The sequence below is a fragment of the Sphaerodactylus townsendi genome, linkage group LG02 (genome assembly GCF_021028975.2).
Source record: "Sphaerodactylus townsendi isolate TG3544 linkage group LG02, MPM_Stown_v2.3, whole genome shotgun sequence".
NCBI classification, from domain to species: Eukaryota; Metazoa; Chordata; class Lepidosauria; order Squamata; family Sphaerodactylidae; genus Sphaerodactylus; species Sphaerodactylus townsendi.
The window spans coordinates 40,808,348-40,826,554 of record NC_059426.1 but is presented as its reverse complement, the minus strand read 5'-3'; the positions used below and the strand labels follow the sequence as shown (position 1 = coordinate 40,826,554).

The 18,207-nt window shown below is 40.9% G+C and overlaps 2 protein-coding genes across 2 annotated transcripts in view; one reads left to right on the top strand and one right to left on the bottom strand.

Annotated features, from left to right (window-relative positions):
• Window positions 1-13,012, bottom strand: part of PRPF40A (pre-mRNA processing factor 40 homolog A) — a 34,467-nt gene extending 21,455 nt beyond the window's left edge. The window contains 7 exon segments of the mRNA XM_048484487.1: window positions 1,816-1,926; window positions 2,022-2,099; window positions 4,284-4,306; window positions 4,866-4,896; window positions 7,865-7,945; window positions 11,114-11,251; window positions 12,370-13,012. Of these exon segments, the coding sequence (XP_048340444.1) occupies window positions 1,816-1,926; window positions 2,022-2,099; window positions 4,284-4,306; window positions 4,866-4,896; window positions 7,865-7,945; window positions 11,114-11,251; window positions 12,370-12,777 (870 nt within the window). The 5' untranslated portion in view covers window positions 12,778-13,012.
• A 13-nt stretch (window positions 13,013-13,025) lies between these two features.
• On the top strand, window positions 13,026-17,846 carry ARL6IP6 (ADP ribosylation factor like GTPase 6 interacting protein 6). The gene is given in 8 exon segments (XM_048484485.1): window positions 13,026-13,606; window positions 13,608-13,743; window positions 14,178-14,229; window positions 14,386-14,439; window positions 15,790-15,797; window positions 16,085-16,144; window positions 16,147-16,211; window positions 17,753-17,846. Coding segments are annotated over 8 exon segments (678 nt in total). The 5' UTR covers window positions 13,026-13,397.
• Window positions 17,847-18,207: the final 361 nt, after the last annotated feature.

The window sequence follows — 18,207 nt, the reverse complement described above, 5'->3', positions numbered from 1 at the left end:
ATATATTCAAGCATCCAGGTAATATTTGGGATTCTCAAGAATAATGGTATTGGGCCCCCAAATATTTCTGGAAATATTCAGGAATATCTAGGCCCAGCATTTTGAGGCTCCCACATCTGCCCCGCCCCCCCCTTAACAAGTCTCATTGGCAACTGGGATTATGGGTTAGAGGAAGCTCTAACTGCTCAATCACAATTTTCTCATAGCTTTCTGATCATGGGCAAAGAGGACAGATTCCTACCTCTGGTACACAATCCCTGCTTACACCATGGTGAGCAGGACCATTGTTCCTTTCCTGTATAGAGCTGCCTGGGACCGCATGAAGGCACATTGGTCCCATGCTAGTGGAAGATCTGTACACTTCATATCTGATGTCTGGGCCTGCCCTCAGTTGCAGCACATGTACCTCTCATGGACTGCACATGGATGGGGATGAGGCAGGGTAACTGGCACTAGGCAGGCTGGCTATTACCAGGTTTTGCTCCACATCCAGGTACTGGTTACAGAACACAAGAACATCTCTGCTGCCACTGAGAAGCATCTGTTGCACCAGAAACAGTTACTGATTGACATGCAAGAGTGCTGCCCACTCAGTGATGTCAGAATTCACTGGAAGTCCATCGGTACCACGTTTGACCAGATGGCATGGCATGTCTCCACAGGCTTCACAGTGACTAATGGCAGTATTAAGTAGTAGGACAGGTCTGAGGTGCACTTGACTGCATGGATCATCTCCTTCACCTGGCAGTGAAGGATACCTTGGATGTGGGTTCTGCAGAAGATCCAAAATTACATGCTACAACTGGTGATTTTCAGTGTCTGTTTTAGAGCTGCCAGAATCCCATGAGTTATGTCTTGTACAATGTGAAAGTTACACATCTGTTGCACCAGAAACAGTTACTGATTGACATGCAAGAGTGCTGCCCACTCAGTGATGTCAGAATTCACTGGAAGTCCATCGGTACCACGTTTGACCAGATGAAGCAAAAGAGTACCCTGACCAATTTTGACCTAGAAAGCAGACATGATCAGGGGGTGGAACAGCATTCAACACCAAGGAATGCCTGACTTTCTCTCAGAAGATGGAGGTCCCTCAGCTCATGTTGGCATGGCAAGCCTGGGTCTCATCATTCCCTTGAGCCACAACCTTTAGGGGATGGCTGCTTTTCTAAAGTTGGGTGCAGGACAAACATATGCACTACTGGAACAATGTCTGCTGGTACAAAGGCTCTAAGAGTGCACTGAGTACTGCCAGACCATGTTGGTGTTAGTGACCATGTGTGATCTGCATCATGGGAAGCCTGAATGAACAGGCCAGCTAGTTCATTTACTGAAGAGATGAGCTCTCTCAGCAGATGGAGCATTTGTAGGCCACGAGTGGCAGAAGAGAAGGATGGAGAAAGCAATTCTGCTTTCCTTCCCTTATGGGTATCATTTCCCCATGACCACATTCAAGATGTCCGTGAAGATGGAGACCATCAGGGAAGCAGCTGGCTCCTTTGGGAATGTAATGTTCACAAACCAGGACTCAGCATGTACAAAGATGAGGGACTACTTCACTGACCCCTATGAATTCTGTTCCACCAATTCACCAAGCTATTGGTCATGAAAAATGATCTGGCCAGATTTTGCTCCTCTGGCTCAGAGGTTTTTCTTGGGCCCTCTGGCAAGTGTTCAGAGAGTGTTTTTTCCCCAGAGTGACTTTGCCTTTTGCTCACATACGTTCTTTCGATTTCATCCAAATGTCATGCCATTATGAAACACTACTCAACCCTAAAAATGCTTGACTGGACCATTATATTTTAGTTTATTTACCTCAGCAGGTGTTTTAAGATCATCTGGCTTTTCCCACGTAGATTGTTTTGTCTCATTATTATAATAGTATGTTCTTCCATCTGGTGATTTATGCTCTGACCAGACAGATTTCTAGAAAAAACAGGAATCATATGAAGAAATTCTGGGATGCATCTAACAGATACAATATAAAGTCCTACAAAAATATTACAGAAGGAACAAGATACCTGTTTGGAAGGCTCTTCATTAGAAGAGTTGTTAGTTGTAGTAGCTTGAGGAAGGGGACAAACTACTGGTGGGGTGGGCTAAATAGAGAGAAAAGGACACTTAATAAAGAAAGGACACTAGGAAACTGCTTTTCAATTAAAACTGTATGATTCCAGATAAAATAAATAAATACTATAGATAGCAACACAAGCAAATGAAACATAATGTGGAGGCTTATCTGGGGAATTCAGATTAGCCTGTGCACTCCCACACACACCAGCTGGGTGACCTTGGGCTAGTCACAGCTTCTCGGAGCTCTCTCAGCCCCACCTACCTCACAGGGTGTTTGTTGTGAGGGGGGAAGGGCAAGGAGATTGTAAACCTCTTTGAGTCTCCTGCAGGAGAGAAAGGGGGGATATAATTCCAAAAAAAAAATCTTGTCACTCTTTGCAGAACTGCGTGGGTCTGGAAGAGGCAAGTCAGATTCACACTCAAAATAAATAGAATTACTGAAAAAAATGAGAAAAGTTGGAAAACATTTCAAGCAGCTCGAGGCATCTATCAATGAAAGGAGCTTGCCTAAACCAGGTACATATCGGCAGTAGGGCCAAGGGCACAAGGAGGATACTACTACCGTAGTGTTTTGCAGCAGTATGAGCCTGAGTTCCATGAGCTGAAAGTTTGCAGAGATGCATGTATGTATAAGTCTGAGTTTGAGTAAAACAGTAAACTCTCAAAACCAGGAAGCACTGAAAACACATGTGAGTATATGTGCATATAGGTGATACTTCAAATGTGATACTAAAAAGGCACCACTCCACTTATACTAAATAGGATCCAAGTCACCTTGTGTCCATGTAGCATTTTAATACCACAGTGTTAAAAAAACAGCACAATAAATATTTCCATTGGTCCACAGCTTCTCCACCTTCCATGAACTTCCACAATATCACTTAAGAATAAAGAATATAGCTAATAATCTTACGTCATGAAACAAATCAAGTACTTCTGGTTTCCACATCTGCAAATATCAAAACCAACAAAATGGGGTCATGCCAATACTAAACTAATTCTCCTGTAAATATGGGGAACCCCAAAGGTTTGCATAAAATCTGAAATCTAAAAAAAACCCAAACCGGGGGTGGGTGGGTGGGTGTTAACCTTTTCTCCAAAAAACCTTTTTTTCCTGTGCACATACTATGATTCTGCAGCGGTGGTCACTGGAAGCTGCTCTGGCCTTGGCCACAGCTCCCAAACACCAGCACAGCTGCAGTTGGCTTCAGAGACCTCCGGGTGAGACCTGGAACCATGCCAAACTCTGCAATGAGGGGGGGGATGGAATTCCTCCACCACATACTGGTCTTGCAGGACCTCCTCTTGTACATATACATTAAACAAATAACATTAAACAAAATGAATAATGGTACATCTAATTCTCAAACCATTTAGTTCTGTTCTGGGACTGTTGAGGCCTGATGTGATTAGTGCAGGACATTTTCTGAAGGTGAAACATTATGATGACTTAAAGCACACATACAAGGAAGAGCTGTATGACAGAGTACATGCATTAGAAGATATATTTTATTTTACACATGCCTGTCTTGTAAAACTTGCTTGCCAACATACAATTGGGAACACTTTGTCAAGATAACCCCCCCGCCCCCCCCCCCCCATGTTAATTTCTGCCTTAGCCAAGTTGACAAGTTCTGGCAGTTCTTGAGATAAAACAGCATATTTTTTGGGGAAGGTGAGTAAGGGTTTCTCGTGGGATGCCAATATTATGAAATAATCGCTGTTTAATGGGATTAATTTTATCGATATGGAGCTTGGATATTGCCCATAGGCCTATTTATTAACTAATTTTTTATTAGCTCCTCTAGTGATAATTGCGTTCTATGATGATTTTATGTATGATATTTTTATGTTGTACACCGCCCAGAGCCCTTCGGGAAAGGGCGGTACACTCAATCAATCAATCAATCAATCAATCAATCAATCAATCAATCAATCAATCAATCAATCAAATAAAATGTGGCACACATCCAGCCAAGAGCACAACCTAGCTAAAATTAAGCACTTACATGGGGATTTCAGCTGGAATGACTTAAGTAGTTAATACTTTAAAGACTATTGCAACTCTGAACTGCTTAATTTTGGATGAATCATGACCAAAGGATTTAAAACTGCCATTGATGACACACAAAGTGGACTTCCAATGAGTTAGACAATCCAGATTTCCAAAACAAGAAGAAATGTTGAAAACAAAAAAGGCTCTTGCTTACCTGAGTTCCAGGGGGTGCTAAAGCTAGAAAGTATGGAAAACCAAATTTTAGAGAACACAGTCAAACATGCCCCACTGTACATTCTTTAATGTAGCTCAAATGGCTTTTAGTCCTTGAGAATACACTGGCATCTACATGTTACAACAACAAAATATTGAAAAATCATACTAGGACTTATTTTCAGGGTAGGTCTTATTTTCGGGGAAACATGGTATACATATGACACCAATCAGATGCTTCTACTAAGTTCTTAAGCCTATCTGTATTGAGCCTATCAGGTCATAACCCTCTTTTAAGCTGCATTTTGGTGTGCTTTATGGAAGGACCTATGGCTGCGATACCACATAACTCACATCTCAGCAACTACCACTCTGCCACCTAAATATTTGGGCAGGGGACAGGGAGTCCTGAAGTATGGACAGATTCAAGACTGCTACACTACAGACTATGCACAGCTAATTCACAAGATGCTATTAAAGGTCAGATTCTTTTCAACCAATTCATGAAACTAGAAAAACCTCTTTATTCCTGCACTTTTTCTAACTGAAATTATCAAAGAAGAATTTGTTTACACATACATACCAACTTGAGATTCCATGCTGTTCACACCTGGCTGTGGAAAAGCAAAACAACATTTAAAATTTGTGGTGCCTACTATGTACTAAGTAAGAAAGATTTGAGCAACAGTCACTACAACTTCAGTACAACCTAGCACATATTATATGCAAAATCACCTCTGTGTTATCATTAAAATAACCTTGCTATATAGTTTGGTGTCAATTTTTTTAACACTAGTGTCAAATTCCTAATTACTGCAGGCACCTATCAGAAGGAATGCTCAATACACAAGTGGAAACTGCAACGCTTTACTTCTAAATCAACTTTCTTCCCCCATCCTATTTAATATAAAAAACAGCCTGATGGGAAGATGACACTAACACTAAACCTACTTAAAGAACACAATTTGTAGCTGACTTTGCATAGTTACACAGTATTATTATGCCAGAAAATCAGTTTGGAAAATGATACGCTGTTATGTGATAGAAAGCACCTTGTTTTTGGCTGGGACAATTCACAGTATCACAAGCTAATGTTTTCAGAAGGAAAAAAACTAGTGCTGAAAACTAGTGCTGAAAAATGCAGCTTAAAAGAGGCGTGAACAGCAATTGTTCAAGACAACAATTAGGCCTCTACTATTGTGTCAGGAGAACTTTTAAATTCTAAATATTACAGTCAAGCTCGTTTTGTTAAATGGTTTTTTTTTTCAAATTTTGGCATATAGCCCAAATGGCAAAACTGATTGAGAAAACCCAACAAACTAATAAATGCCCTCACTGAACTTGTGGTTATCAATTGAGCATTGATTCACTGGAATATTTTCAACAGTGTTACTATTATTAGCTGTATGTTTTAGCACTTCAGCTCTTTTGTATTTTAATATTTTTTTAAAAAAACACTTCAAGATGCGAAGTATTAGAGACAACATTCAAGATGTTCATACAAAAAAATCAAATGTTTTTAACCTGAAATAGCACAAAAAGTTACCCTTGTACACACATAAATGGCCCAGATGGCCTTGCAGCAGTGTACGGTATTATAAATGTTGGAAGAGAATTACCTCTGCCTGCAAAGAGTCACAAATAAAATAAAGAGAAAGTATTGCCATCACTGTGACAAGAAGCTCATATAACATTGATTCATAAAGAGATACTGATCCATCGCTGCCCAGTCTTACAGACCCATCAAAATGTGGACTAGAAACATTTTACTTTGATAATAGCAAAAAGATTAAGGAAATGCATGATAAGATTAACCCACAAGGATAACACAGATATACAAAGGATAATATCTGAAAAGATATACAAAGGATAATATCTATTTTGTAATTAACACAATAGAATTTGTGAAAAAGGAAAAAAACACTGTTTATTTATTTGTAAATTTTTAGATGCAGAAAAAGCATTTGATAATATAGGCTGGTCTTTTTACTGAAATCAAAATTGCGGCTCAAGATTTACAAACTGGATACAAAGTATTTATACAAAATAGGATGCAAAGATCTTAATAAATGGGAGTCTTAACTGATGGATTTCAAACTGAAAAAGAACTACATCAAGAGTGGCCATTATCTCCACTCTTATTCATTCTAAGACCAGACAACGCTCTAGAATTAAAGGACTGAAAGTGGATAGAGAAGTGTTTAAAATGAAAAGCTACATTGATGACGTGATACTGATAATTTCAAACCCACAACTGTCAGTGCAATATATAATGGATCAAACTGAAAAATATGGATCCCTTTTAGACTAACAGGAAGAAGACTAAAATAATTATAATAAAACTATTTAAAATAATTATTAAATGATATGGAAGAAGATATTAGAGAATATACAAAGATGTTCCAAATTAAAAATTTCATGGCCAGGAAGAATTTCTATTGTAAAGTGAATTCAATGGCAAAATAAAATTTATTTCAAATGTCATGAATTCATATAAAAGGGAAAAAAACCACTGATGGAGCAGAATAGAGAAGTTAGCGAAAGATCAACAACAGATTTCTTAGGAACTGCGAGAGAGAGGAAAAGTGGAGAAGGAGCATCCCTGATGGAAAACACTGAATAAGCAATCTGACAAGAGGAATCCAAATAAAAATAGATGGAGAAAAAAAATAAGGAAATGATAGTGAACTAAGGAGTTGATGTTTTTCACATTATGTCAGTTAGAAATACATGTCTATATTTGAAATTATTTTGCTTTGCTAACAGAAAAGAAAACACAAATATTAACAGAAATGAAAGTTTACAATTCAGCCAATTCTGCCTCTTAATTAATTTTGTAGATTCCTCTTGTCAGATTGCTGACAATTGAGCATCAAACAGTTAGCTACAACAGCCCAATAAAGCACAACAAAATCTAACGTTACTAAACTTATGATAGATGAATATGTTTCAAATCCAAAAAACTAAATATTAAGGGACTTGTTTTTCACATTTGTCTTGCTCACGATTTAAGCAGGGATTTGGTTTGAAATTTAATAAAAGGATAAGGCAATATATACATTAACACATACAGGGGCTTATGCCAAGTCAAACCATTTGTCCATCTATCTTAGTGTTGTCTGCTTTGACTGGCAGTGGCTTTCCAAGTTACCAGGCAGAGAAACACCCACTGTCTAAAATTTGGAATAACAATCATTAGAACCTGGGCCCTTTAGCTTGCAAATAATAAAACTATGATTCACTTCCAAGAGCTGACAGTGCCATAATATCCTTGTACACACATAAACTACTGCCAGAGGGGGGCATGGGATGTAAGATCAAAAATGTACTAGTCATGTCATTAAGACCTTCCTGCTAGTTTATATTCAATCTACGATTGCATATGATGCTGAAAATATGAAGCTGATTTGAATTTCTGCACATCACATTAAGGAACACAAAGCATTAACAATTTCCTTTCCTTATTAACTTTCACTAATTAGGTTTAATTACTCCAACAGAAAAAAATACCTGCTGCCCACTTGATAAAAAGTAAAGAATAAAGTCAACACCACCTGGTCAAAAAACCGATCTAATAATTACCGGTCCAGTAGGCTGCATAGGAGCATGAGACATATGGGGTGCCATCATCCCAGGCATCACTGACTGCATCATTCCAGGCATCTACAAGTAAAATATGATTATAGTATGTGTTTACAACTTACTATATGTTGCTGCACATATAGATTTCTTTATGTTGATAGAAGGACAGTATTTAACCTTGCTGAGCCAGGATTTTAGGGGCATAAATAAATATAAAAAATAAGTTAAAATCTGTATAGCTCATATGGAGGCAGGCAGTAGTTTAATCTGAATTTCCAGTTAGAAAGAACTAAGGCTTTAAGTGACCAGAAGAACTGCTGTAGATAATGTGACCTAAGTTACAGGGCCAACAAAGAATGATAAGATTTTTCAGCTCCTAGGGGAAGCTGGTCAAATGGGAAAACAAGGCAAAAGTGAAGAAACTGGAGAATCAGGGAGGAATGGACAGCAGAAAAGTCTCCTCAAAAAAGCAGGGGGTCCCAGTGTTCTACTTCTAAAAGTACCCAAAAGATCAAAACTACTTAGCGGGGGCTGTACGAATGGGGCCCAATCCAATTAAATTCCAAAACTTCTAAATAAAGTTCCCAAACCAAAATCCCTCTGTGACCTATATAAACTCTTGAGGGCTCATTTACCTCATCTATGAACAGAGGATAATACCTGAAGAACTTGTCTCACAGTGCTGGAGTAAGAGTTATGCTGCAAAGATGTTCCAAGATGAAGAGTACTATAAAGTTTAAGAATTATGACTGCAGGGTTCAAAAAACATGAACTGTTAAAAAAAGCTGAGAAAAGCATGCAACAGGGATGCAAACTAACTTAGCCAATTAAAATCACAACACTGCCCTTCTTTCCTTAAAGCACCATAAATAGGGTAGAGGGGGGAGATTCTTCACTTCAGCGATACTGCAGGACAATAATTGCATGTGGGTCTAATACAGGCCATCCAAGGCAGAGACCCAACAGTTACTAGGAAGAACTAATTTGCATGTCCGTGCTACCTTAACTGGAAATGTATTTCTGAAGGAAAGTTAGAGGGCAAAAGGTTTTACTTCAGTTATTTTCATTATTAGGGATTAGAAGGAGCGGACCAAAAGAACTGTAAAAATACTAGAAAGGTATTCAATTGGCCATACTCAGCCAATTAATTTGAGTGGTGAGCCCCACAAATGGATCTTGGGAAATAACCCCCCATTTATACGGTGACAATCCCTGTTGGGTTGGCCATGACCCCATTCCCATATATCTTCAGGGAGCATCAGGTTACTGCTCCCTCTTACCTTCCATCTTGTGTGGAGGGAGAGGTATTTGGTAGGGCTACAGCTCCACCCTCAATCCACAAGGTTTTCTTGGAAGCGTGAGGAAGAGAAGAAAGAATGGGAGTGGCCCTCCCATTCCCCACCATCCTGTAGAAGCAGGAGAAGAAAGGAGTCTTGCCCCACTGCTGCTTCCATATAATTGTGTTCCACGCATAAGATGCTCCCTAAAACCTCTATCTAGTACTTTCAGAAACATCAAGGATTTTTTTTAGCCTCTAGAACACATGCACCATGCTAGTTCCAAAATACTGACTATGAGGCACTTGACAAATCCAGTTTGTGCCATTACACGGCAAGTCACAAAACCAAGGGATTTATCAATTATCTGATGGGCCAGAATAAAGGTCTATATACCCCATGACCACATGTTTGACAGTGCCACACTAGTAAGTTTGAAATACCCATCATTTTGGGGATACATACACAAAGCTTAGGATGTCTGAAATTCAAGGGTGAGAGAATGGGACTTCTAGTAACAATAGGAACAATTATTATTTAAATAATGCTGAATCTCCAGTGTAGTATAGTAAAACCCAATGAGTAAATCTTCAGTGGAACACAGTGGCTGACTTCCAAAAGCAGTAAGAAGGGAAGTAAGACAAACATTCACTAATGATTCCAATAATAGTCAATGTTCTGTGTAGAAAAGACTTAGAAGTCCAAATTATTGGGTTAAAACACTAATATCTGCAGTGATAAGACAAAACCCCTGTATTACTCTGATTATGTAAAGCTACACCAGCAATATCTACTTAAAAAAACACCTTTCCCTATTTAAGTCTCAATCTTTTATCTCCACAAAATCTATAAGAATATACCCACATTACCTATTTTTTGCATATAATTGGCTCCTTAACATATGAAACAGGGAACAAGTAGGGTAATCAGGATATGAATGACAGAAATATGAATGGACACTAACAGGCAGCAAGGGAAAGACTATGTATTATTCATAAAAGTTATCACTAAAAATTGGTCATTATAAGAGGACTTATTGTCCACCTACTTTATGTATGCCACCCCCCTCCCCTCAGGTTAAGCTGCATTAGACTAACATAATGTATTGCCATGCTACTCGCAATCTGGAAAGATGCCACTCATCTATCAGAGCTGCTAACTAAACACTAGGACACAGAGATGTTGACCCTCAAGAAGGGTTTCAGAAAAGAGGTAAAGATACTGGCATGATGTGCCAAGACCAAAAGTGCAGCTGGCAATAGCAGCCAAAAACAATGTCAGCATTCTTGAATCCAAGCTGGCTGGATCCCTTTTACGAGCTTTGCAGGTAATTTCTAAGACTGATGAGGTCTACTGGTGGAGAAGCTAAACAGTAAAACTTGCTTATAAAAACATTAGCCAAAAAAAGCAGAGGGTTTCACTTTGATTCCTCCAAATGATTATAAAAATTGCAAACAAAAGATACAGTCAGTAGAAGGGAGGGGGAGAGCAGCAAAAGCACCAGCTGAAAGGGCCATTAGCTGACTAGATGTTTCAGAATTATGGGGCCACAGGAGGGACAAGTTATTTATGTAAGGCCATATCTAAATGCTGAGAGCACTGGGTTAAAATTCCTTTTCCACACAAAGACTGTTCTCTTGAATAACCAACACTATAGGAACTCATACAAGAGGCATAAATGCTTTCAGAGGTTCCCCTTTCCCCCCCACTTTTAACTCATTTATAAATCCATACACTCCCTGCTTTCTACATTCAAGATTTTGCCTACCGGCAAGAAAGCTCCCGTTTCAATAACGTAAAAAATAAGAATGTTCATAAAAACAACAACAAAAAAGTTTAAAAAATATGTAGCAACATAAAGCTCCTAATGAATTACAAAAAAGACTAAAATAAATATAAATTACTTTCAAGAAAAAACCTTCTGTTCAAAAAGTGTTATTTTTTATAATGAAAGACACAAAAGCTAACTTACCTGCCCCATTTGTGGTCCTCCCATAGGAGGCATCATCTGAGGCATCATTCCATGTGATACTGGTGGCATGTTAGGCGGCCTCTGACCCATAGGATGCATCCCCATGGGTGGATAGTGGGGCACACCAGGATGTCCCATCTGCAAAACAAATACATTAATGACAGTTCAAGATTCTTAGCGCTCCAAAATACACATTGTTGCCATAAAAATGACAAAATCAAATAAATTAAAACAAATGAATTTCTCAAATCACAGCAATTTAAAGCAACGTTTTACAGTATGTGGAAAAATCTTCCTCCATAAGTAAAAAAAGTTTGAATATCCACTTTAATATACAAAGTAACTACCCATATGTACTTCAAAGAATCAAGGAATATAGCACGACTTGCCTATAAAAAGAACTGAGAGAATTTTATTAGATCCATCCCCCTCTCTCAGCTGTATCCCTGATTGCTAATAAAATGTTTGTTTTTGCCATTTTCTGCACATTAAGTTTCACCATTTTACTGTTCTATTTTATCAGTGTTAAAAACTGGCATTCTGCCAACAGGTGAGAAGTGGTCATAGTTTCAGGACACTGCTTGCAATCAGCACCTTGAAGTGCAATACTCTCTGTGCTCTCATTAAAAAGAAATAGTATAAGAGCATAAAGAATCAATATGTTCAACAAAAGACAGTGAAACGTTTACGTATACGAAGAAATTGGTTCACAATTTGAGGTTTTTTACTGAACTGTCATTATTACAAGAGCAAGTTATCTTATTCCTTGATTTCCCTTACATTTGTTCAAACTGCTGCTAAACACTTGCAGCTCATCTATCAGTACAAACATACAAGGTTTATTTTTGTAAACTTTCCAGAGAAAAGAACAAAATTACATACTACAAGAGCACAGCAAAGGCCTAACCTGGGTAGATCACCCTAGCCTGATCTCCTCAGGTCTCAGAAGCTAAGCAGAGTTGATCCTGACTAATATTTTTTATTTTGTCAAATTTATATCCCACCCTTTTCTGCCAAAGCCAAATTAATGGGACTCGGGCTGCCAGATAACCATGACTTCTGCCCATGCTTGTGAGGTAAGGGTGCAGTTATCACGATGCTGCCATCGCAACTTCCCTTAACGACACGATATGAAAGCTGTTCTCTAAGATCTTTTCCAAATGTTTAGGATTCCAGTAACAAAATGCGGAGGAAGCACGTGCTTCCTCGTCCTCCACACCGATCGTGGGTCTCAAAGATGCTCCAAATAAACTCACCATCAAGGACTCCCGGCCCATTCCTCCGCCGCCACCGCCGCCTCCGCCCCCCGGGCGCATCGCAGGGTTAAGGAGGCTACCGCCTCCTCCTCCTCCACCGCCTCCTCCTCCGACCCTGCCCAACAGCCTCCCCCTGAGCGGCTGCCGGGAGGAGGGTCCGAAGGGCAAGAGCGGCTCGGGCTCCCCTCTAGGCGGGAGCAGAGGAGCCAGCAGGCTGACGGGCTTCCCGGCCGGCCAGTCCGGACGTCCTCCCAGGCGGGAGCTCTTGGGCGACTGTTCCGCGCCGGGGGCGCCCACGGGCCGCACGCCTTCGCCGGGGTGGAGCTGCATGAGGGGAGGGGGCTTGGGCAAGGAGAAGGGCAGCGGCTGAGGGGAAGCCGCGGCGGCCGCCGAATCCCCTCCTGACATGGCCTCCCCCCTGGGCCCGGGTGCGTGGGGGAGGGGGCGCTATACAAAACCGTTAGCGGGGGAGCGAGAGGCCCAGGCAGGCTTAGGGAAGGGAGCCTGGGAGGTGCGCGTGGGGGGCCCCGAGGGAGGGGCTCCTCCGAGGCAGGCCAAAGCCGCGCGGGGACAGGAGGGGAAAGGAGAGCGGGATCGAGGCAGAATGGAAAGTACAGAGGAAAGGGGGGGAGAGAGGAAACGCGCGCAAAGGACGCTGGGAAAAGTGCGCCCGCGAGCGAGGTTGTACGAACAAGGCTACGGCGGCCCGAGAGGACACCAACTCCTCAAGCGGACGGCGGACGCCACTCCCGAAACGCGGCACTCTGTGGAGGTGGGGAGAAAACAGCGGGGCTTCGCACGCCTCACATTCTCGGCCGTTTCCTTTAAGGGAACGCAGCGGCATGGGAGGGAAGCGGATCCACTGGAAGAGGAAGAGGCGCGGCCTCTAGTTTCTGACGTCTCGCGGTCTCCCTTTCACTTCCGGTTCTCGTTTACTTTCTTCTTCCGGCTCAAGGAAGCTTTCAAACGGGTTGACTGTTACTTTCGGCTGTGGCGTGCGCGCGCTCTTTCCTTTCCTCCGAGGTGTCATGGCGGCGCCTTACACGAGCGAAGCGACACTCGACAGCTACAGACGGGGCGGTCGCGCGGGGGCTGCCCACAGCCCTTGGCCTCCGGGCGGCGCGGCGGTGGCGCGGAATCTGCACGCGGAGCTGGAGGGCGGCGGCGGCGAAGGAAACGGGGGCCTCCTAGGCAGCCTGGAGGGCGTTTCTGCGGCCCGGCCTGGTATCAGTCTGGTCCCACCAGTTAATCTCCCGAGACGGGTCGGCACACCGCTGGCCCTGCAGTCAGCCCGTTCGGTGGCGCGCCGCCTCCCGGCCGTATAGTTCGCTTCATATTCTCCTTCTGGCCATCGCTTTTCCGTCTTTGGTGCTGGTAAGCAGAGCGCGCGGGAATTCATTGTTCGGATGCTGCTCGCACCTTTGAAAAAAATTAACTAACCACCTGAATACGTAATTAGAATGAATTTTATGTCTCCCACTGTAATGCAGAAGTGCCCCAACTCCTTAATATAAATGTTCTCTACGTAAGATTTCTATTGAGGACGTCCACCTTTCCCTTTATTTCTGCTTATTACTTTCTCCATTGGCTTTTTTAAATTTTAGATCATAAATTTGTGGATTTGAGGTGGGGGAATTATAATAAAATCAACAGGCAGTGTGGTGTAGTGGTCCAGGGAGTGTCTCGATGGCTTCCAAGTAGATCAAGCGATCTTGCGATCCCCACTCTGCCATGGAAAGCTTCACCGGGTGGCTGGACCAGCCAGTTGTACACTTTCAACCCCACACTTGTAAATCAACTTCCATTAGGTGTGCGGCCAAAGCTCGCACACGATTGAATCCCCAGCCGTTGAAGCGCATTGTCTGGTAAAGCATGAGAATAGTTGAAGTATTGTCTGGTAAATCATGAGACAAAGTTGGTAAACCCTTTGCCGAAAAGTTGCTACTGTAGAACAACTGTTGTTTCTGCGAACGTTTTAGATTGTTAAATGTTATTGTGGACTCTTTTCACTTGCAGACTTGCAGTTTGAGGAAGGAAAGACTGATGAAAGTATAGAAACAAACGTTTTAGGTAAGACTTATGGTGATTTAATTTAGGAATTAACAGCTTGTATAGGTTTTTTTTCAATAGTGACTGATCAACCAATGTCATCCTTGCATTAATATATTCTGTGTTTAATAGTCTTTGTAAAGGACTATTTTGTAAAATGGTATCTGTATTTTAGACTGTAATGTCATGTAGCCCACTGTCATTGTTTTCTGCCAGTGGTTGAAGACTTTTTTGTTTTGATACCACATCCCAAGGAAACTGTTACTGACCCTGCTCCGTAATTTTGGGTTTATTGTTTACACATTTATATGTTCTTATGATATTATTAAGTATTTATATATACATTTTTAATAAGCTTAATGCCTGGCCGCCTTAAGGACACTATTGGCAGAAAGGCATTGCTTTTAAGCCGCTTTCAATAAATAAACTAGAATATATGTCTGCCTCTTCCTATGTTAACTAGTAAAGACTGTACTCCTCAACAGAAAAACAATTATAATTATAAACATGAAACATTAATTATAAACATGAAATTATAGTAATGTTATGTCACAGTAATATTGTGATAGTGTTTTAGCTACATGAGTGTGTTATAGTAGGTGCCTGAACTATGATTACTCCATGTCCCAACATTCTCTTGATACTAAAGATTAAGGGGAAGGTACACGCACAATGATGATAAGAGAAAATTTGTACCCACCAGGCTGAAAACTAAAAAACCACAAGGAATTTTATAGCATCATAGCAGTGTTGAAAAATTATTTCAAAGCAATTTTGTACAATACAGGTACATAGGAACACAGTAATTATTTTTTTCTTTTTGGTTGCTTCTGTCCTTGGTTTCAAGGGTGAGGCAAGAGGCATAAGAAAAAACAATTTTGCAGAGCTTGACCCCAACGTGGTAAATCTATGCAATAGTTGGTTTCTTTTGGTAACAACATCACTGGTTGAATGCTGTCTATATTGTTACTAATGTCTTATCATTCCCCGTAGATGATATGCCAGGAGCATCAAAAAAATCCCTGCCCTCTTTGTTTGTAAGTTATTTTCATGTTTTCTTTGAATTGGTGTCCTTCTAGACATATTCTTTACCATTTTATTTAATGTTCTAACTTCATATACCGCCTAACTCCCGTATATTAGAGATAAGTTTCAGGTAACATGTTTTGGTTTTGTTTTACAGGAACAGCCTTGAAGACTCTTACTTAGGCCAGTAATTATCTTAGATTCCACTAGCTGCCGCTGTTACCGTGTTAAAAGCAGCACACGGCCGTTCCTGGTGCCCGTATTTCAGGCAAAATTTATTTTGAAAGCCAATTTTTCAACACTGCTATGATGCTATAAAATTCCTTGTGATTTTTTAGTCTTCAGCCTGGTGGGTACAAATTTTCTCTTACCAACATTCTCTTGAACATATCTATCTCTATCTCTTTAATAGATGTGTTTTCTAGTTTAATGTTAGATACTGAGTCCTGTGCACTGTTGCCCTTCAAATGCAGCTCAGGCGACCGGTTAATCTCAATCGTCGCTGCAGTTAACAAGCGTATAATGGCGGTGCCGCATTCCTTAAATCAAGCGAAAACTTTCGGCAGTGGCACGGGCAGTTCGCCTGAATTCGCGTCAGCTTTTACTTGCAAAATGGCTTTTTCCTCCTGCTTAAGCGTAGCGAAGCCTGCTCCTTGCATTAGTGTCAGGTCTGTCATGCTGCAGTTTTTCTTGGACAGTGGCACCTATTTTGACTCCTTTGAACCAGGAATGTTTCCTCCTACCCCACTATCACCTGCCCGATTCAAGTAAGTACTTGGTAAGACTGAAATGTGATTGGGCCATCTGTTGAAATTATCAGGAGACTTTAAGCGGAGCTACTTAGAGTAGAGAAGAAGGTCTAGTAGTCTTCCTACACTCACCTCAGCCTCCTATTTCTTTAGAGAAAAAAACTGTCCACCCAAGATGTTCTTTCCAATCAGGAAGCCTTTTACTTAGCAGTTGCAAGGTTACACAAGACTATACTAGATAAGACTACAAGGCTATACAGAACACTTCAGCAATACTATAACACTAAGCTAGAACAGACTAGTAGAAGAGAAGAGAATACCGCATATATACAATGCACAGCTTTCTTATACATTCAAGCTAGGTTCTCTTCCCGGCAACAGTCTCCCAGTGGACCAGAGTTACAGTTGAAAGCACCAATCACATTAAAGGTCAACTGTATCTGGTTGCCCCCAGACTTCCCGGCTCCTGGCCCTTGTTGCTGGGCAAACCTTTTTGCTGCCTAGAAGATGAACTTGTGAACCTTTGTTTTATATATCATGACAGAAACTAATACAGCTGTGCACATTTACATGAGAGTAAACATCAACATGCTAGGATTCAATGAAAGCTTCATGCAGACTAGCTAATATGTATTTTTAATGAGTTAATTAAGTACAATTTAAGTTTCAGTTATCTTGTATTGTGACAAATATTTCCTGTCCTTTGGTTCAGGCCTAGCTAGTAGGGCTGGATCCAAAGTTGCCATTTTAAATTAGAATGAATCCCATGTTTTACTCAGAATTTTAATACTTCTATAAATTATTATTGAATGCATTTTGTATGATTCATATTAATGAAATCTTGCATTCATACGTTTTAATGACAAGAACTGTTCTGTCTAGAATAGTAAAGTAAGCAATTTGGACAGCAGAGTGCATGGTAGCATTATGAGTTTTCATATTCAAAATAAGGTGATTATTCTTGTTTCTCCTTTAATTATGAATTGTCCCATCTGAAATAAATAAAATTTATTTTTAATTGACCTTTTACAAGACATGATGGAGCACAGTTAAAACTATAGTAGAGTAGAAAGTCTGAAACAGCAGAGCTTGTAAGTTATTAGGTATTGATAACAGGAAATGTATGCAGTTTCTGGAGATCTTATTTAAACAAGCCCTGGCCAAGGGTCATTATCACTTTGGCTTGCACCTCTGGCCCTGTCCAGGTTAAGTGGCTGCAGAAAGAGGTGGGGAAAAGCCAGTCTAGATGGACTAAATGTACAACTGAAGATTAAAATACACTCCCCTCCCCACCAACCACAGAATTGCCAGGTCTGTTTGTAACATGAGCAGAGATAAATCAGTGAAAGAAGGGGGGTGGGGGTTTGACAGTACTCAAATGAATGTTGAGCTTATTTGTTTAAAAATTGTGATCAATAATTCATCCTGTGATGGGAGTGAAATTTACCATTTCCAATCAAATAGATTGTGTTCATTTTTAAAGTAGATATTGTTTTACCATTATCGTTTCTATAACTTCTATAACAGCTTACTCCATGTTTTTCTGCTTTTCTTTTCAGACAAATGACTGGACACTCATTTCACGTGGGCTATAGTATGGCCATTCTGAATGGCATAGTGGCAGCTCTCACAGTAGTATGGTGTTTCCTTTAGTCTAACGGAATCTCGTAGTATGCAGCCAGTTTCTATGGAGTAATCGTCTTGAATGCCAAAATGCAGCAAGGTACGGCATTCCAGGTAGCTGCAGTTTCTTCACAGTTGCTAAATATTCCAAGAAGCAGCTAGTAACAGCATGGAAACAAACTGCACTGTTAGAGATGAATTGGCAGTCAGCCATAAATTAGTAGATAGAACGTCTCCCGTGAATCCGGGCGGAAGAAAAGGCCAAACTGACTTTCAGCCCTATTCCAATGGCAGGGTGCCTGGATGCAGTGCCACAGATGCACAGCCCTCTGCTCCCAAGGGGGCTTTCTGGTGGTGTGTGAAGGCTAGAATTCAAGCAAGCCTCTCTGCC